Here is a 20,647-nt window from a genome sequence, read left to right on the forward strand (position 1 = left end):
TATTGATTTGATTTGATTTTAATTTTTTATTGATCTGATTTAATTTTTAAAAATATCAAATTATTTAGCACCGGTTCGACTTAGATCTGAGCATGAAGCGATCCAAATCGGATCATGCTCACCCTTAGTTACTGTCGCCGCCGTAACGAAGCTACATAGGAGTCGGAGAACCAAAAAATATAGCTCTTCGCACCCGTTTGAGTGGGGGAGGTTTTTTTTTGCCCCCCCTCCCTTTCTGCTCCGGTTCGCGAATTTCCTCGTGGCAAAGAAACCCTAATTACTTCTCCCGGTCGGTCGATCGAGATTACTTGTCCGTCCAACAAGATTAGTCGGAACTAGCGGCGGCGGAGGCGATGGGCGGCAAGGGGCAGCGGCGGAGGGAGAAGAACTACCGAGCCGCCCACGGCGGCGACAATCGTCTCCCACCCCCTCCTAAACTCAAAGAGCTCGAGGCTCTTCCCTCCAAGCTCCGCAAGATCATGGAGTTCAAGAACCCTTCTTCCACCACGCCAGGTCTCTTCTCCTCCCTCCTTCACCCTCTCTTCCACTCCTTTCTTTCCGTTCTCATTCAACTCTATAACAGCTTTCCGGTTGCCTTTTCCTTTCTTTTCCTTATATTTTTGTTCCAATACTTGAACAAGCTGAGTTTTTAGGGTCTTTGCGAAGTTCCGTAGATTCGAGGAGTGAGAGGAGGAAAGGAGGCGCTGCTGGTGAAAAAGCACAAGTAAGGATTCTTTTGAATTCAAACACATCTTTGCAATTTTTTGCCCAAAGCTGGTCTTTTTCTGTGACAATTAGGGTTTTTCATGTGATTATAGAATTTTATGAGCTAGAGAGGTGTTATGCTTGTAACTTCTTGTTCTTGTTGCTGTCTTTCGTGCTAATGGGTGGAAGGGAAGATAGTTCAGGAGCTTGCAATTGCAATTAGAGGCGTGTAGTTATACAAGACGACATAGTGTAAAACGTAAACATGGGGAAGTTTTGTTCTTCTTGATCGTTATATTTATGCGGCTGCTGGAATATGATTATGAGTTATTATTATTATCTTTTTGAATTGGGATGTATTTTGGGGAATCTGATGGTTAAGAAAAAGGATAGTAGATGTATCACTTGCCTAAATGACATCATGACTTATTCCAGTTTGCGCCATTGATTTGTGATCCATTGAATTTAGGAAGGGCCAGAAATGCAGTTCTATATCCGAATTGCTATAGAGCAGGTGGCTAATTACCAGTGATTATGGACAAGTCCAGTGATAGTCTATTTCTAGGTTGCTTCTGAGGTTATGAAGTGAAGAAACAATTCGAATGCTTGAGAAGCTTTTCTACTTATAGAACATAAAGTAATGCGGATAAACTTCACTTACATTGTCCTTGCTGGCGACAGAATTGAATTTAGATAAACTTTCAAAATTAATATGGATTGTTTTGAGGATTTATGCGAGGATATCGCCTTTTATGAGATGTTAGACTTATGTTAAAAAGGTCAAGAACATAACATGAAGCATTTATCTATTTCACTTGGACATTGTGATATGCCTTTCTTTCTTTTATTATGTAACTTCCATTGTCATTAATTAATTATTAGATATCAATACTGCTGTCAAGAAGTGGTTAACAGACAGAATATAGTCCTAGAAACAGCACATAATTGTATTGGGGAGTTGTTGAATAATATCATGTGTTATTGGAGTTGTTAAACTCTAATGTTTCATATTGTGGGGAACCTTTTTAATTTTTATTAATTTTGGCCAATGTCAAGACTTGTTGAGCACAATAGGAAAAATTTATGGTATGATTTATATATGTGATTTTTGTTTTTAATTTTCACTACAAATCAAATGTTAAGAATGTAGATGAAAATTACAGATTATGTCTGAGATATAGAGAAAGGGCATCATGATACAATTTTTTCTTTAAAGAAGATTCCATTATTGTATTACTATTTAGTAATTGTTAATAACAAAGTTAACATTAAACAATCAAGGAAAGTAAAGTTTTGAGAACAATTTTTCTTGATCTAAGTAATTCCACTTCCTTCCTTAATCCCAATTGGCTAGGAACTAAAATGTTTATGCGCCTAGTGAGAGGATTGATGTCAAGTTGGCAACTAGCTGTGACAACTTGCTCAGGCCTTTGATGGAGCCTTCTCTGGCATAGGCCAAAAATGCTTACCCACTTAGTGAGAAAGTAATGTCAGGTTGGTAACTAGTGATGACAACTTGCTTAGCCTTGGCTGGAGCTTTTTCTTTATTGAAGTTGCTAAGTAGCCAAACCCCTCTTATTTGGATAAGTTTCTGCTGTTATTGTTGATTCCTTTGGATGACCAGCTATGGAGATTATACAAATTTAGATATTATCGGCCTTGAATTCTGCATGCAGCCAAAGTCATTATCTTGTTGGGAAAAAACTGCCTTAAGTAGTCTCCTAATTGACGCAATGGGTTCTTATAATTTCTTTGTTGTTTCTTGAGCACTCTAATAATATGTATGTCATTGTATGTGAGTGAACTCACAATATCTTAATCAATTCTTAATTTATGTTCTGTAAGATTATAAGAAAACCATGGTGACTCAGCTTGAAAACAGTAGAATATGGCCATATTGAATTAACACATATTATATCTATGAATCTGCTAGGAAAGTCTGGTCCGTATCATGGTTAGGCTGTTGGATGGCCACCACAGATTTTCATGAGGATTCCTAGTGGACTGGAGACTGCATCTTGATCTTCTAGAATCTTGAATCACAATGGAAGGCAAAGATACTATTCTTCGGTCAAAATTTCATTATACGAATCTATGATTTTCCACTTAATGTTTGTAACCATGAAAACAATATAAATCCTGCCCTAATAGAATTATAGACTCCAAGTCGTATTTAGCTTCAGCCTAGCTTTAAATTAGATCATTTCTGGACCAAACTGGCATTCTAAACTCACCAAATGAAGGGACTGTCACATGAACTACTTAACTCTGCATGACTACTAAACAATTTACATGACAACTCTAAATATCTCATAATTACTCAATAAAAAATGGGCCTGAAAATAGGCCTAAGTATCTAGCAATAATTTAAAAAAAATCAAAAATAAGTCTATAGCCATGTCAAAGAAGGATAAATTCCAATCATATGGGATTGATAACATAGATTTAAATAAATAGCATATAAATGAATAAAACAAACATCCTTGACTATTGTTGGGCTTGTACAAACTATGATATGTTGGTTGATCTCATTCCATAAACTTTTTCTTGCAGCATGGCACACCTTTTGAGTTGGAGCTGGAGATAGCTCTCCACTTTATTTTCTCCTCTTTTTAGTGCTCCAAATTCTTTTTAATTTATTCCTTTAATGGACTCTTTCATGGCTTAATTGGATGCTCCAAAACTTCAGATTCATACTCTAATGTTAAGATGCTGCGCTGCATGGTTGTGAATTGTTGGATTGCTTTTAGATTTAATTTAGCCATTAATTTGCTATAATTTTCTTTCATCTCAGCTAAGTTTTTATTTTAATGTGCGTCATTCAGTCTACAGCCTGAGATTAAAAGATCTTGGAGCTAAAAGCCAAATCAGCCCTATAAGTAGTGGGGCTGGTACAAGGCAGGCAGCTAAAGAAGGAAAAGAGAAAGAGGCATGTAGCCTCTCTCTCTCCTTTCCTTCTGCACTTCCATGTCTCTAGGGATATTGTCTCTCTCTTTCTCTTTACGACCAAGGGGCCAGTTATTTGGATTCTTGATTGATTTATCAAGATTGAAATAGGGCTGAGCAAATAATCGAAACCCAAAGAAACCCACCCAATCCGACCCAATGAACATAGGTTTCAGTCGGTTGAAGACATAAATCGGATGGAATTGGATTGGGATTTGTAAAAAATCGGTTATTTACAGTCGGATTTGGTTCATACACTTTTAATCCATATGAAATTGAACCCAACTGATGTAGTATTTCACTTTCATTTTGGACGGTGTCGTTTAGACTTCAATACTTCGTTTAGACTTCATTCTAAAGGTTTAAGCCTTTTTTGCGTTAAATTGATAAAAAAAAAGCAAATAAACTTACATGGGCCAATATTTGACTTAAAATCAATATTAGATTAACATTGAAGCCCAAACTCACACAATCCATCCGAATCTGCTGCAAACTGTTCACTTCAATTTCAAACGGTTTATCCGTGATAAACGTTCGGCAGCGAGTTAGATTTTTTTCAACCTAATTGGATTCGGTCAGATAAAATTTTTCTTTTAACCCGACTGAACCCGACCCGTGCTCAGCCCTATATTGAATGCTATCATTGTTTTTAATTGTGCAGGAATTTTAGAACAGCGATGATATCCTTCCTCTTTGTTACAACTGTGAGATGAAACCTTTTGTAACCTTAATGTAACAGTTTGAACTTCAAACACTTAGGAAGGATTTTTTTTTTCTAAGCTGAAATTTTGGAAACCACCCAGAAATTTTCTCGAAACCTTAAAATTCATTCAAAAAGCCATTCTAAGCCTCTCTTCCGCATCCTTGACCATAATTTTGCTTTGATCAAGCTCACCCGAGCTTCAATGCTATCTTGTGAGTTTAATGGTCTAGAAATCTCAACTCATTATAGGATAACACTATTTTCTAATATTGTGGGGTAAGGATTTCCACTGGGTATATATATTTTTACTTATTATAACATTTATAATATTTTCTGAATATTTAGTTCAACATCTAGATCATAAAGGGAGATCCATATGATTTTTTTTCTTTATCTTTTTCTCTTTTGTATAGAGAAAATATCATCTTTTCACCTTAATTTAAATAAAACAAGATGACTATTATAATTTTGGACTTTATGTTTGTCCTCATTCATCAAATCCGATGGAAATCTGTAGATCTTTTGATAACATGATTGGATTGTATGCAAGGCAGTCATAGATAATATCCGCTTGGACCTCTGCTACATGGAAGATACTTACATGAGAGTAAAGTGCAAAATTGTTTCTTTGGTTGAACAATTAAGAGGATATCTAGGAGGTATTGCACCTTTCCTCCTAAACAAAGCTTTGAGGGGACCTTACCACCAAAATGCTTTGTGCCATTATTTAGTCTAATGGAATCACTCATTAGTTGAAAAAAATGATCAATTCACTTTCCTTTTATTAATGAAAGGCCTAAGCTTTATACTGATCCAGACCTTTTACTAAACAATCCATGTTCATCCAAAAATAAATGAGTATTTTCTAATTCCATGTAAGGTATTTTAGGGCTTGTGGTAGGGTTGGAGATGGACCCAAGCGGGCCTAAGGCAGTTTAGGCTGGACTAGCTTCAAGTTAGGCTTTGGGCCTGGCTCAAGGTAGGTTGGTCGGGGTTGGGCATGTAATCTGGAACGTAGTTAGTTTTCAGGTTGGGGTTGATATGGCATTGGGCTGGCTTTAGACTTTTGGCATGGTCCAGGCCTGGTCCAAAATCTGAGCTCAGCATCTAGCCTAGAGCCTAAGCTTAATGCCTAGACTGAAACTGGACCTAGATTGACCAAACCTCTAAATCCATAACCTAACCACACTAAGAGACTATGGCACCTAACTCATCACATCCTTGCCCCATCCCATCTGTCCATTTCTTTCTTTCCTTCCATGCCCTAATTTCTCCGATCTCATTCGTGAGTGCCTCCTTGTGACTTTGCCTCTCTCAAAGCTATTCTTGCTGACATCCTCCCTTCACCCCTTCCCCTACTTCCTTCCCATCATTGCTTGCCCTTGATCGTTGCTTCTCATGACATTGCAGCCTCCAACCACCTTGACCTCACCCTATACCAGACATCTGCTTCAATGGTGACTTGTTGTAGGCCTTACTAGCCTCCAACTGCTGCCCCTTGCACACCATCGCCCTCCCCTCTAGTAGTTGAAAAACAAACAGTGCATGACGACTTTGGCTAGAGATCATTGACCTCCCCCTCCCTTTTGATTTATCTGTATGTGGCCATTGGCCGGAGAAGCCAGAGATGGAGTCTAATGAAGAGATGGTGGCAACATCTGCCACAATGGATGTGTTTGCCAGTGGATGGGGTAATGGCCTTGGCTAGAGGCAAGGAGGAGCCGAGTAGGTTGTCAAAAGGATGAGCTGTTCATAAGCAACTCATGGTTGGCAGGAATTTTTTCTTGATATTATTAGCTCGTTTGACTAGTAAATGAGCTGAATAGGAGCTAGGTATAACTTGCTTGCATTCAGCTCGATGTAGCTCATATTATAATATGAAACATTAATTTTTGTAAATCAATAATAAATTTTAAATTATTTTTCACTACTATTAAAAATTTATTTTAAGGAACTAAATTTATATCTATTAGATTCAAACCTAATAGTACAAATATTAACCTATATTCCAATAATATTAGAACCATTTATTTAAATCCAACATCTCCTTTTTTATGAGTGGGACCTAAACTTCCTAACTCTTCTTCACTCTCCCTTTCTTGCAGGTTCCAATTTTTGCCTGCAATTGCTTTTTCTATCGTGCTCAATTCATTGTCATCTCTCCCCCCTCCCCCCTAACCCCCCTCTTTAAAATCTGGGCATCAAAAGGGTGGCTGAGGTGTTTTTTTCCTCCTTCCATTGTGAGGTCCATGACCATGGCTATCGAGAGGTACTTCCATGGTTAGGTTAGCTACCATGGTTGGCCAGGTGGTTTAAGTATAGGATTTGATTCAAGCTTAGAGAGGTGAGAGGGAGGAGATGGAGTTCTTTTTTTCTCTTTTTTCCTTCTGCAGCCATGGCTGTCAAGAGGTTCATATCCAAGCTCTAAATTCATGATCAGGGGATGAGAGCAAGGTTTTTCTTATTTTCTTTTTCCCCCTCTACTTGGTCACCTCAATGTTTTAAGTCTACTAAAGCTTCAACTAGTTCGACCCAAAAGGAGACAAAGTTAAGCTCAGCCTTTCAAGCTTGACTTGATTTCATGCCGAGCTTGAGCTAGAACTATGCAATGTTTAATTAAGCTTGAGCTAACACCTATAGATCTGTGCTCGTGGGAACGATCTTGGGCTTGACTCTAGTCGGGCTCAAGTTGGGGCTTGATTTGGACCTTAAAAAAATTGACTATGCCCGGACCCAGCTCAGTTTTTTTTTTCTTTTCTTTTTTTTTTTTAAATTTTTGGTGCCAGGCAAGGTTTATTGTACTGCTCCATATCATCTGGTAACGGGCATACCATACTGTACTGGTACCGTACCGATACAGCATACCATATTGTACCGTACCAACCACATATCGGTGCTATAATAGAATTTTACTGATATGGGGTCTGGTACCAAGATGGTGAACCTTGGTGCTAGGCTTAGGCAAGAGGGAAGTTAGTTCCAGCCCTAGCTCAACTTTGTCTAAACACATTTAGATAATTAAAATAACCTTTCAAGAACATGTATAATAATGGGAACTTCCCATTTGGATCCTATTACATATATGACCCTTCAAATTATAGGCCATAGTTTTAAAATTGACTTTGATGTCTATTCTTAGTCCCCATCCTACAAAAACTTCTATAAAAATAAAGCCTACACACAACCAGAGACCTAGAGCCTCCTTAATAAATTCAGATGCATCAAAAGGACCTGATGGAACTAGAAAGAAGCTGCTTCTTCATCATTCTTTCTGCTGCTAATTACCTCATCTTGGTTTTTGGGCCTTCATAATGCAACATTTTGCTGCTAATCCACTTGAAGTTTTCCCACATTTGGTTATGATAAAAAATTTATTATTTCTTCATATTTAGAGCCTGCTTGGGAACATCCTACCAGATCTAGCAGGCCAGGCTAGAGAGAGGAAAGGAAAGGAAGTGTGGGGAGGTTGGCTCTCTATCACTGTGGGAAGAAAGGATACCTCATGAGGTTTCTTTTTCTTTCCTGCTGGGTGATCAGGCCTGTGACCTCCCCATGCTCTCCTTTCCCTTCTTCTAGCCCCTCCCATCCTCTGCACCCATATTATTTTCTCCTCATATCCTGCCAAATCTGGCAGGGTGGTGCCAAACAAGCCCTTAATTGTAACCTAAATTCCTTCCTGTCTTAATTTAGTAGATGGAATAAGGCTTCTGTTATGCTTATAATTTGTAGTGGCTGCGAGAAGCTATAAAATACTATATTGTGATTGGTATTAATCTTCTAGTTGTGAAGCTTGCACTTATTGCCATTGTATTCTTTCACATATGTTAATTTTAAGGATAACTTGTTAACCTGTATGGAATTTTGATGCATCATTGAATGAATGCTTTGTTATTTTTCTTATTCTTGGACTCTACTTTTAATGGGATCCTGCCAACTGGTGCTATGTTCCTGTTGAAGGTGTATATATAATTATATTGATCTACTATAATGCACATGAGCAACCTAATTAGTATTTTATCAAATTTTGAGGATGATTTTGGCTTATCTAAGTGATTACAGGAGATTCTTCTCAGTTTTCCCTTCTCCAGGTTTTCTATTAACATCTCTTCATTTCTTATGTGCATTTAAAATTTGGCCTTTTGTGCTATTTGATATTTGTAGAATGTGCATCAAATATGAAGTGTTCTGAATGTGATCACAGAAAGCAAAGCCAAAAGATATGCATTCTTCTGCTGGTGTAAATTTAAGAAGGGGAGAAAACCTCGAGAAGACAGCATCAGATGAACATAAAAATGACAAAGATGCAACTACAATTTCAAGCATAACCAATGACAGTAAACGAAAACGAAAGAGGAAGGCAGTTAATGATTTCCGCTTTCAGGGGTCAGATCAGGCTGCATCTCACTTAAGGAAGAAAAAACGCAAGGAGTAAGTATTTCCTTTTCTCGATGATCAGATTTCATGTATACATATGTATGTATGTATCTATTATTTTGTCCTGAAAAACCATCTTGTATCTCCATTTATTTTGAGCAGAAAAAAAATTATTATTGTGTATTTAGGCTATTCTTAGTCCCTAACATTTCTTGATTTGCAACAAAAAGTGCGACTTTAAGACATAATGAATGTGGAGACTTGTTCCATATGAGCTTGTGCTTTCTCAGATGTATAATTTTTTAAGAAATCGGGGGAAGGAGGGGTTTGACAGTTGTCGTACAAGGTCTTTAACCATATTATATAATTCTCTAAATGCTAACTGTAACCCATTGACATGATGTTTCAAGCTTCCACTATTTTCTTTTTAACTAGTTCCTCATTATCCTTGCTGCATGATTCTATGTACTTCTAATTCTTCTGACTCAAAAAAATAAATAAATAAATAAATATATATATATATATATAGTGTCATATGTCTTCTTGTTTCATTCCTTCCTTTTTTCACTTGTTTGTACTGGTGTAGAATCTATTGTGCCATTCTATCCAAGTTTTGAATGGGCATATGACTTTCTAGACATTTCAATGCTTTTAATAAGTTGTTTCATGTAAAGTGCAAAGTTATAAAATAGAAATATATTGCAATGAGTTTAAACAGTACAACTATATTGAAATTATAATATTCTAATTTTAGATTCATCTTGGTCAATATCTTGTGTGCAATTGGTGTTTATGGCAAGTCACAAATTATGAAATTGTTTTTATTTCTTGAGTTCAGATTATTAACGTGTTAGTCAATTCCCATGTAGAACAAGAGATAAAAATAATTGAAATTCTGTATGTACTAATTTATAGCTGTTGACAAATATAGTTATTTGCATGGTTTCATAAAAATCTCTGAAATGGGATGATATCATCGATATGTACTGTTCTGGTGTGAAACTGACACTGATATGGGTGCCATGATGCCGGAACAGGTATCTCAGTACCGCATTGCTTCGTAGTGATGTGTATAGGTGATACTGTACCAGCCCTACCGGTCAGTACTGATGGTTTTTTAAATTTTTTGGGAATATTAGGTTGATGTCTTCTATCTTGAAATCTCATCAAAATATTTCCGCAGCACTTTGTTGATGCTTTTCTACTTTAAGTTTTTCTGACATTTCTTTTAGCTCCACCACCTGGATATGCTTTCAGAAATTCTCATGTCTTAGCTAACTAAGGTCTTTACGTGAAATTGTAGATCCAGTAATAGGCATAAAGACTCGTGGACCTGGAGCTAACCTACACCTAGTTTGGACCTGTAGACTTATGGATTAGGCATGGATCCAAAGTTAGATGCATAAAACCTTTCAAATCTCGGCCAATATTTAGAATATTTGTATTTGAGCGGGACAAAATCTGACCTGATCATATAATACATAAGGCTATGAGTCTAATTGTTATGAACCCGATCCGATCCAAACCTGAACTCTGCTGTAGTTTATTTGGTAAATATTTATAAATTTACTCTTATAGCATTCACAAATCTTATATAAAAAATTAATTCTATTTTGAAACCATTTCATTGCTGAATTATTCTGAGGAGGAAATGATGAGAATTTAGCTAGCTAAATAATGGTATATGCTTAGAACCTGGTTCTGGACTTGATCCATACCTGACCTAGACCGATGTCTGGTAGGATTTGGACTCTTGATGTACATGCACGAAAATTTTAGTTCCAATTAGTCTTCTGAATTCTCATACATAAAATTGGATCTATCAGAATCTTAAATGGGTAAGATTGGAGTAACGTTTAGACTTTAGACCAAAACCCATTTGAGTTTTGTTTTGGAGGTATTGGGACCCAACCGATCCTAACAGGACTCTTGGTAGGTCCGAGGCCCATTAGGCTGGCCTAGGACTAAAGTATATCCATGGCGTTGGAAGTTTTCCATGGTGCCATTCTAGGATGGTGCTTGGTCTTTTGTTGTGAAACATAAGTTGGTGGATAATTGTGATGGGGTGGTCTTGACCAAATTCAGAAATTACAGCTTTTAGCTAATTTTTATATCTTTCTATTGAAGTTGAAAAGGCAAACTATGATGTTTTTGCTTCAATGAAGCTTTTCCAATCATTGATTGAGTCTGAACGATAAACAGTTGCAATTGTTTCTTTCATTTTAACATTTTTCAAAGGTACTTTGGGAAATGTCTTATTTTGGTATGCCATCTGTAAAGGTATCTTGAAGCTAAAAAGAAGAAGCACAAGAAAGCAAAGACAAATGATGTTCGAGACTTCCCAGGGCGCGAAGATATCAAATTTGGCGAAATCATTGAGGCTCCGCCTAAATTGTCACTTCCGAAGGTATCCCTTCTGAATTCTATCCTTGGAAATAACTTATTATATAACTAATTATTGTTATCTCAATATTTAAAAAATTTGATAAAATTGAAATGAGTATCTATTTTGAAGGCATTGAAGAAACCCCTCGACGCTTCACATGAAAGAATGAGGTTACAGGCAATTGAGGCTTACAGGAATCGCAGGGGATGGACATCTAGACCTGGAATCCAGCTTCCTACTCTACCAGAAGCTCCATCTTGACTGTTGTTTGCACCACCTTTTTGGAATCTGGTCCTCCCATTATGGGCCTTGCTTTTGGTGGTTTCGTAGACCTAGGACTAATTTCATGCTTTGTGATCCACCTTTTAACGATATGGAAACGTCCACCAGTTAACAATTCTGATTTAGCTATACCAACCAGAGCAGGTCTTCATAGTAATCTATTTATGCTGCTTAAGCATTTGTATATGTGCCTACGCGGAAATAGAGACAAATTTTGACATCATACAATCTTAATGATACATCCCCTAATGCTTCGAGTTAAATTAAGAATCCATGTATTCAGGCAAACTGCTGAAGCATGAGTTTTAAGTATTCACAATTTCTGTATCAGATTTATGGCACCTCTACCATCTTAATGGCTCATTCCTTAATGTTCTGAGTCAAATTATGAGTTGCATATATATGAGCTAACTGCTTAAGGATGATTTTTCAAGTTTTCACTGTCTTAGGTTTTTGATTTCTGTACAATTGATAACCAACATGCTTGGCGTTCACAGAATTGGTCAGGCTATTCCTCTGCTAGAGAACAAGTACCGGTTCATCTGGTCGAACAGATGTACAAGCATGTGCTGTAGGTCTAATTTTCATTCTTGAAATTTTCTATCTAGAAGAGCAGCATACTTGTCGATTGATAATTTAATTCTTGTTATGGGACTTAAATGAAATTTGGTCAGGGAAAGCCTTTTCTTTCATGGATTTCTAACTATTACCTAAAATGCTGGCACATGACCTGGACAGTCTACAGTTAATTGTGAGGGTCCATTCCAAACCTAATGGCCTAAGTATCTGGTTCGGTTAAACCATGACATGGAATACAGCTAGTTTCTCTCAATATTTGACTAATGAACATTGCACAAAAGTTTGTAGTTCCATGGGCATGAATCACATGCTAGATCTTCACTGTTTGGTTTGACAATTTAAATTATATGTTCAAGTTTGTGTCTGAAATAAAAAGAATGACACATGGATTGATGGCCTATAAGATAAAGTAATACGACTTTGGTTTGAGATTTTTTAAAAGATTTATCTGTTTATCTTTTACTAAAATTCTTGAATAGCTTTCAAGCAGTCTACTGAAATCTTAAATTGGATTAGCCACTTCTTGCTTATTTTACTGCCTGATTGGAAGCATAATTATTTTTGTGAAGCTCGTGTAGATATTAGAAGTCCATATTCAATGAAATTCGGATACACCACAATGCTTGATGAGGAGAACTTTATCTTTGTGACATTGTAACTTACGTGTTAACATGCATCACAATATGCTCAGAATCAGCTGTGCAAAGTTGGATAACACTTTGTTCATGCGAAGATATTCTGGCTGAAAGCTTCTTAATATTTTTTCTGGTCATAATTTAGCTGACAAACAATAGGAAAAAACTATATCACGACAATAGAACTAGGCTGAACTGTTTTGCTAAGAATTATGCTATCTGACTTGCTGGTGGTTTTTGGAAAGTGGGGTCGTCAATTTATCCAGGTCTAACAATTTGGGAAATATTTCCCAATGTTTGGACCGGAATCTCCTTTAACCGGAGGAATGCTTATATAAGTGTTTAGGTTGAGTTCATGGTTTGTTTATCGAGCATATAATTGTATTGATGGGAACGTGAAGCTGTATTAGTTCTCACAGGTTAATCTGGTTTATAGATGGAAAAGAATATCATGATTTATATTAGTGACAGCTAAATTCTAGCAGATTGGATAAGGCTTCCCACCATCAGGATATATGAAATGTAACATTTAGCTTGAGTTCTTGATTTGTTGGTTGAGCATAAAATTGTATTGATGGGAACATGGATGTGTATTAGTTCTAACATGTTAGTCAAGTTTATACATGGAAAAGAATATCATGGTTTATATAATTGAAAGCTAAATTCTAGCGGATTGGGGAAGGCTTGCCACCATCAGGATATATGAAATGTATGAAGCGTTGAATGCTTGGCATGTTTGACTCAAGTAGTTGTCAATTTGTATTGGCTGCATTCACGTTATTGCCAATAATATGAATGCATTTTCTTTTCACAAGATATATTATGTTATTGGCATTGAATATCTTTAATCAGAGTAGAGGGATACTTTTAAAATTTGGGTTGTCGGTGGATGTTCTGGTTTGATATGTAAGAGCTCCCAAAAAATATGAATCATTGTCCCAGGTTTTTATCGTGGTTTTGTTTCTTTTGGAACCGAGTTGGAATTGTTAAAGCAAACGATCTTTCTTTCAGAGGAAGCCGTCATATTTTAATTTGTTTGTTGTGGTGAAATTGTTTAAAACAAATGATCATCCCCCGACACATTATGTAGCAAACTTCGGAGTGGAGATTAAGCTGGCTATGACATTTACCAGGAGTCTGTTTGCATGCTAATCCTCGAAAGATTAGAGTACCATATACCTTTATAGAAATTTTCAGATTTAGAAAGAAGCCCGAACCTTGTCTCTTTCATCTAAGTGTCCCTATGATCATTGTCTCCTTCTCTGGGCACTTATCCTAGGATAGCCTAGCCGTCTCCTTCTCTGGGCACTTATCCTAGGATAGCCTAGCCAAGCGTCCAAACAAGCCCTAATTGCACTTATTCAGCTGTCTCTCTTGTCTCCATTCAACAAAAATATGTAGCACGTCAATCATAATTAGGGATCTTCAGTTCTCGTCAATTTGTCACTTTCATGTTGCAATCTAGCTTTTGGTGATAATATCTCCATCATTTATGGTACTTCTAAAAACAAATATTTCAGATTTTGGCTGTACACAATTTTGGCCATACTTGAAGAAATATCTAAACTATCCTTCTAATTTTGATGTAAAAAAAAAAAAAAAAAAAAAAAAAAAAAAAAGCTAATGTGCCTTAGCACAATAATCATCAAATTTATTAAGAAAAAAAAAGAAAGTACAAAGAAAAAAAAAGAAAAGAACCCCTAACCAACATCATCAAAATTCAAATTTAAGATTTAAATTTCAAATTTTCCTCCACCAAACCATCAACAACTTTTAAAATTTAAAATTCTCCCTAAACTATCCCTCTAATTTGATCACCCAAATTATCCTAAAATAAAATTCTTATCTTAAAAGCTTCCAAATTTATACTAATTAGTATGAATAATGAGTTATATTTCTATCATTATTTTTATTATATAATTGAATTCTCTTATTAAACCACTTGCTTCATATTGATTAGCATGAAAAATGAGTTATTTATATCATTATATTTTTATTGTGTAATCAAAACTAATCATCAATTTTTTTTCTTAATTCATATTCATCAAGTCAGTTGCATATTCCCTTCCTATGGATTAAATCTTTATCTGATCAACACACTCATTTTATATTAAATTTATTTATCAACATAATGATTACTCGATTAATCTCTAATTATATTTATCTACTGGAAAAATATAGCCATCCTTTTAAAGGAGAAAATAAAGAGATTTTTCAGTTACAAAGGAAGCAAAATTCTCTCCTTAAACTAAATCATCACTTGCCTTCTCGCTACATTTCTTCTATCCAAGCGACAAAAATCATCGGAGGTTTCTCCTTTCTGAGGGGATATTAAAAATATATTTCTCTCTTTCTCATCCCTCACCATTACCACAAGCACCTCTATGCCCATCTCCCTTAACCTCTTCTCATCTGAAGTTGTTGTCTGGGGCCAAAATCAGGTCTTGTGAAACTCATGATGATAATTTCTTTCTCTCTTCTATTCTACTTGTTTCTCTCCTTAGAAGCTCAATGGATGCTAGAGATTATAAGCTGGGGCACATTTTGGTTGGAGACAAACTATAGGCATAAATCATGAGAGTTGAAGAGCCATCTCATTAAGAATGGACATTTTTTCAATTCCACGAAGCGATCGATGTCCAGTCATCTTCCTTGAAGAACTCTATGTTTTCCCTATCTCATTAAGAATGGCATAAATCATGGTAAAGCATGAAATAATTTTGTAGGTATATGTTGAAGCACACAACTAGCACAATATTAAATAATTAATAGACATCTAAGCCTAACTAAATTAGCTATCATTATTCACATGCACTGCACATGCATTCCACTGATATATCAGTACATATATTTATGATGAGATCTAAGAATAGAAAAAATTTTCTAGTTTTCATGAGACCAAAATTAAGCTACCAGATCCGTTGATGGCAATGCTAAACATCCTTTTTTTTTAAAAAAAAAAAACTAGTGTTGGCAATGTTCATCTGAAAATTTCACAATACTTCAAATCCTTTACATTATAGCAGTTGGTGCATCATAATTACATAGAAGTTTCATTTGAACGAGCCATCGGTTCTTTGTGGTAGGCGAAAAGATGGAGTCCCTGATTGATTCTAAGAGTTATCGTGCTTTTATAGTGGGCATTCTTGCTCTTGTCACTCAGCTTAAATTTGAAGAAGTGGATGAGAACTGCTGCAAATATCTTCATCTGCCTGTATGCAAATTCCTTTCCCAAACAAATTCGTGGGCCAGCCTGCAAATGAAGGTCTGACAGGTTACTTCTAAGATGAAAATAGGACCAATAATACAACCAATTTCAGATGATCTATCAATGTAATGAAAAGAAAGCGCAAGAAGATCTGCTAACCAGTTCTTCTCATAAAGATAATCAGTTCTATTTTAACTTTGCATAATATGAGGGAAAAGATTGGATACCTGGATTAGGAGCTAAAAGTAAATTAGCTCAATTAATGTTGTTTTTAAGATTTATCAAAATGCTAATTGATTGTGATTAAGAGCCATGCATGAAATAGAGAGAGGATAGCAGAAAGGAGTTGAACAAGACCTTTCAAGTATTGTATGGTGGAACTTAATGGTCCCTTAGACTTTCAAACCTGAGTTTCAGACCTTCAGCATCAAGCAAGTTTAGTTTCTAGCTTTTTTAAGCTTCATTCATTCAAGTGTTGAGCTGAAACAAAAATGAGCCTATTTTTAAATCAAGAGTTGAGTTTGATAAACTTGAATCCTTTATATTGAGCTGAATTTGAGTCAAACTTAAATCAAGCTGAATGAAACTTGAATCAAGTTTGAGGGTGCCAACTTGCTGCTGATCTAATATGATTATTAAGGCATGCACTCTCCGGGAAAGGTCTTCTGCGCTACAGATTTTCCTCCCAAATTTTGGAGGTTATCTTAGGCCAATTGGCTTGGGTTTAGGTTTTAAGAGGTTGTAAGGGGAGTGGTTCCTCTGCCCTGCCGAGGAAATAAGGAAAAGGCATCTCTTATGCAATGCAAGAGCACCAGGTTCCATACCACTATCACTCCCATATTTAACCATGCATCCACTTGTCCTAGGAGAATTATAAGAAAAAAAAGAAAAAGCCTCAAATCAGGCTTGACCTAGGTTTCATCAAGCTTGAAATTCACAGCATTGCCCCCAGAAGATCTCCAGCACTTACACCTCTCCTTCCAAGATGATTCCAAAGTTTATCTGAAGTTCCGTACTATTCTTCCTTTTGGTTTCTTTTTCCTCCTTCTTCTCCCTTTGTTTCAAGCAGCCTAGCTACTGTTGTACTCATTCATTTTCTGAATGAAGCTGGTGGAGTCTTAGTCCCATTTTCTTAAAAACATAGAAAAAATCAAAAATCATAGTTTGAGCAGATGTAATGAATGATCCATTAAACCAATTAGACAAATTGCCATATAATACCTTAGTCCTATGTACTTCAAGCTTAAGCTTTTAGGTTTAGAGTCTGATTTCAGCCACTGAATTGAATACAGTGGTTGATCACAGATATCCAATGTGCATCCAGAATTGAAATCCATTTTGAGCCTAAATACCTAGGATTAAATCCAGTTTGTTTACTTCTAATTCAAGCTCGAGCAAGCCTACAATCGAGTCAAACACAAGAAATTGATGAACAGATTGAACAATTTTTGAGCCCAAACTTTATGCTACAGTAGAGTAAAACTCAATTCAATTAATGAAGTATTACCTGAAAGGCAGTGAACTTGAAGGGGTTCTCAGGTTGGAAAACCCCATTTTCATCGAGCCATCTCTCCGGACGGAAAACTTCAGCATCCACCCCCCACAGGAATTTCATTCTCCCCATTGAATAAGGTAGAAAGCATACCATATCCCCTTTCTTTATGTCGAATCCACCCGGCAGAGTGTCATCAGAGAAACAAACCTTTGGATCCTTCAACATGGAAGGTAAAACCAGTTATGTCATTATACACCAAAACAATACAAATATAGTTTAACTCTTTGTCAATAAATTAATTCATTTGAATAACAGATGACCTCAGGAACAGCAGGATATATCCTCAGTGTCTCAGTCAGAGCTGCATGGAGATACTGCATCTTGTTAAGTGCCTCTTCAGTCAACCTGGAGGTAAATTCTACGATCGATATGCTGTCATTTGTTTTAGTTGCTTCCTTTATTTCTCGAGCAAGCTTTTCTTGCAGAGAAGGATGCTTGCAAAGCATGTAGAAGAACCATGAAAGAGTGACCGCCGTCGTGTCTCTTCCAGCAATTATGAAGTTCAATATTATGTCTCTAAGGTACTTATCATTCAAATTCTTCGGGTCCTTCTTCTTCTCTACCAGAAACCTTGACAAGATATCGTTTTTCTTTATCTAGAATCCAAACAGGCACATATAGCTTTAGCAAGAGAAAGGGAGTATATGAAACCTTCAGCTACAAACATGAAAACTTTATCTTCCAACTCACGGTGTCATTTTGTTGCTCAGACATGGACTGTGTTTTTCTGCGAATCAGTTTGTAAGCAAAACCGTCGATCACTCTGATGTTTTTCTTCAGCTCTGCTTCTGATCCAATGCCTAGAAATCTCTTAATTTTCCAGAAAATATCGATATAGCGCCACAGGATTAGATCGCTTGAATCATCGAACGCCTTTGCGAAGCTATTCCCCTCTTCGCTCAAACCAGACAGAGTATCCAGTTCGTCACCAAACCCAATTTTGAATATGGAATCCAGTGTAGATCTCATGAACAAATCCTGCAACTCAAAAAATAATAGACTACTAGGAAAAAAAAAACATATTTATTTCTATAAATCCATCACAATATCCTCTTTTCACTCACCTGGATGTCCATGGCTTGGTTGGAATTTGCGGCCTTGGAGATCATCAGAGAAAGTCTGGCGGCATTGCTTCTGAAAACATCACTACTGAAGTCCCTCAAATTCTTGGTGGTGAATTCATAGCTTGCCAGCTTTCTTTGGTGGCGCCACTTCTCACCATCCACAGCAAAAATCCCATCACCGAACAAATCTTTCAGGTTCTCATAATTATAAGATCCCTGCCAGTTTACATCCATCTCAAAGTCAAACAAATGCTCAAAAACTCACCCTTCCTACCAAGATCATATCTTTTCTTGGAGAAGATGACTACAAAATTAAAAATTATACCATCAGTCTCAGAAACTTTGTTTAAGTGCAGCCATAGTACTATGTTTCTCGCAAGCAAAAACTTTATGAAACGAAGTCCAGATTGGGCAGACTACCTTTCCATAGTTTGTGTAGTTGGTTCTGAGTATGTATTCAACGACGGCAGGTTCAACAGTGTAAATCAAGCTATGAGTTGGGGCGAAGAGCCTGAAGGTTTTGAACCGAGCTGCAAGGTCTGTATGGTAGTCGTGGACAGTGCTGAAGTAATAGAGTTGATGGAAGATGGAGCCTGTGACTGGGGGATGTCGCCTCTTTGTTGCAGCCTTGATGAAGGTGTGGAGGCAAAGACAGGCTATGACAGTGGCTATAAGAGTGATCGAATACCTGAAGCAGGGGAAATCCATGGGACTCTTCGGGAGATTGAGAGGGAGGGTCCCTGCGTCTACCATCGGGATCTCGCAGTCAGGTAGGAGAAGAGTACACGTTGAGATGTGACCATGACATCACTGAACCCTCCTAGTCTATAATAAAATCCCTAATCAGCGATTTGCAGCTATCCGGGATTGAGGTGACTGCAAAAAATTATTTAAAATTTAGACCCCCTGCCTGTGGTGGCAAGGGGCTGCACCATCCAAAATAAAGTGTGGGGGTCGGGTTATTGAGATTGTCCGAATCCTATATCTTGTATTTTGTGTTGTTCTTTTCTTATTTTTGAAAAGTAACCACATATACGGACAAAATATATTAATTTGGGCCAAATAGGATCCTAGATTTTTTTGAAAATACGACGAACTTGATGCCACACGTAGCTCTCATTGCCATTGCTATCCTAAACTATTAAAAGAGACATGAAGTGGGTAGCGAGGTGTGAGGGTTCCATTGATTTTTGTGCTCCCTGGTTGTTGCCTATCTTTCTCCCATCCAATTCTCAATAAAAAAAAAAAAAAAAAGGGATATGTATGTATGTATGTGTGTGTACATACATACACCATATATATATATATATATATATATATATATATATATATATATATATATATATATATATATATATATATATATATATGCATACACATATGTATACATAAATGTATATATATACGTATGTATGTATGTGTATATCTATACACACATATATATATACATATGTGTATGTATATATATGTACATGTATATGTATATAAATCGTGTTCAACTCTTGATTTTTTTTTCCTAAATAATCTAGGATAAAATTGGTATTTCAAACCCTAATAAAATATTTACCCACTGTATCTGGAGTCAAAAAATCGAGTTTGTATCGGTTGTTGCAAGGCTTCAGGCGAAGATGGCGAGGTCAGTTAGGAATTGAGCTGGAGTACTGCAAGGGATAAAAATAGTGAAGTTTCCTACAAAAACAAGTCCTAAAATCAGTGGGGGATCTTTCGACTTAAGATCATCTGATGCTTAAGTCAGCTGGAGCTCGAAAACAGATAGTGAAAAAAAGATGAATGAAAAGTAAGGAGAATGGACTTGAGCAAAAAGAATGAGAACTCAAATTTTCTTCACTGTAGGAACTAGAGAGATTTCAGCAGAGTTTCAGCTCTTGAAGTCCAGTTATGACTTATCTATGGAGAGTCTCCTTTATCTCTTTATATAGAGGAGTTTGTTAGGCCGTTAGTAACCATCTGATTCAAAGTATCTTGTTTGTTATATGATTATGGATAACCATTTAATTTATTATACTAGAATAGTCATCTGTAGAAAGATCATGGGTTGTCCCACATGCAAAATAGCTGTAACATAGCTAGAGAGTAGCTGGCTTAAAGTATATATGGCCCTGGAAAAGAGAGGTTAGTACAAAACTGATGTCCGATGTGAGTTGAATAGCAGATTGGCTGACATAACACTAGGTTGGCAACAACCCTAT

At 36.5% G+C, this 20,647-nt stretch overlaps 2 protein-coding genes across 2 annotated transcripts; one reads left to right on the top strand and one right to left on the bottom strand.

The window, feature by feature from the left end:
* Positions 1-202: 202 nt before the first annotated feature.
* LOC105054696 (uncharacterized) lies at positions 203-11,726 on the top strand. The gene is made up of 5 exons (XM_010936267.4): positions 203-513; positions 654-724; positions 8,556-8,782; positions 11,009-11,135; positions 11,244-11,726. The coding sequence occupies exons 1-5, from the start codon at positions 354-356 to the stop codon at positions 11,373-11,375; spliced, it is 717 nt and encodes a 238-aa protein (XP_010934569.1). The 5' UTR covers positions 203-353; the 3' UTR covers positions 11,376-11,726.
* A 3,852-nt stretch (positions 11,727-15,578) lies between these two features.
* LOC105054695 (cytochrome P450 704C1) lies at positions 15,579-19,261 on the bottom strand. The gene is made up of 6 exons (XM_010936266.4): positions 18,858-19,261; positions 18,438-18,653; positions 18,064-18,351; positions 17,634-17,969; positions 17,326-17,529; positions 15,579-15,863 (listed from the first exon to the last, which is right to left on the bottom strand). Exons 1-6 carry the CDS (start codon positions 19,188-19,190, stop codon positions 15,651-15,653), a joined length of 1,590 nt encoding a protein of 529 aa, XP_010934568.1. The 5' UTR covers positions 19,191-19,261; the 3' UTR covers positions 15,579-15,650.
* Between the last annotated feature and the right edge of the window lie 1,386 nt (positions 19,262-20,647).

This window comes from Elaeis guineensis, chromosome 12, assembly GCF_000442705.2.
Source record: "Elaeis guineensis isolate ETL-2024a chromosome 12, EG11, whole genome shotgun sequence".
NCBI lineage: Eukaryota > Viridiplantae > Streptophyta > Magnoliopsida > Arecales > Arecaceae > Elaeis > Elaeis guineensis.

Bases quoted from the DNA above. Each gene is read 5' to 3' on its own strand.
- LOC105054696 (XM_010936267.4), top strand. From the start codon at position 354: ATGGGCGGCAAGGGGCAGCGGCGGAGGGAGAAGAACTACCGAGCCGCC. The intron at 725-8,555 runs GTAAGGATTCTT...ATGTGATCACAG, and splicing joins CTGCTGGTGAAAAAGCACAA to AAAGCAAAGCCAAAAGATAT. The intron at 11,136-11,243 runs GTATCCCTTCTG...TCTATTTTGAAG, and splicing joins CTAAATTGTCACTTCCGAAG to GCATTGAAGAAACCCCTCGA.
- LOC105054695 (XM_010936266.4), bottom strand. From the start codon at position 19,190: ATGGTAGACGCAGGGACCCTCCCTCTCAATCTCCCGAAGAGTCCCATG. The intron at 17,530-17,633 runs GTCATCTGTTAT...TCCATGTTGAAG, and splicing joins TATATCCTGCTGTTCCTGAG to GATCCAAAGGTTTGTTTCTC. The intron at 15,864-17,325 runs GTAATACTTCAT...CTTCATTTGCAG, and splicing joins TCAAGTTCACTGCCTTTCAG to GCTGGCCCACGAATTTGTTT.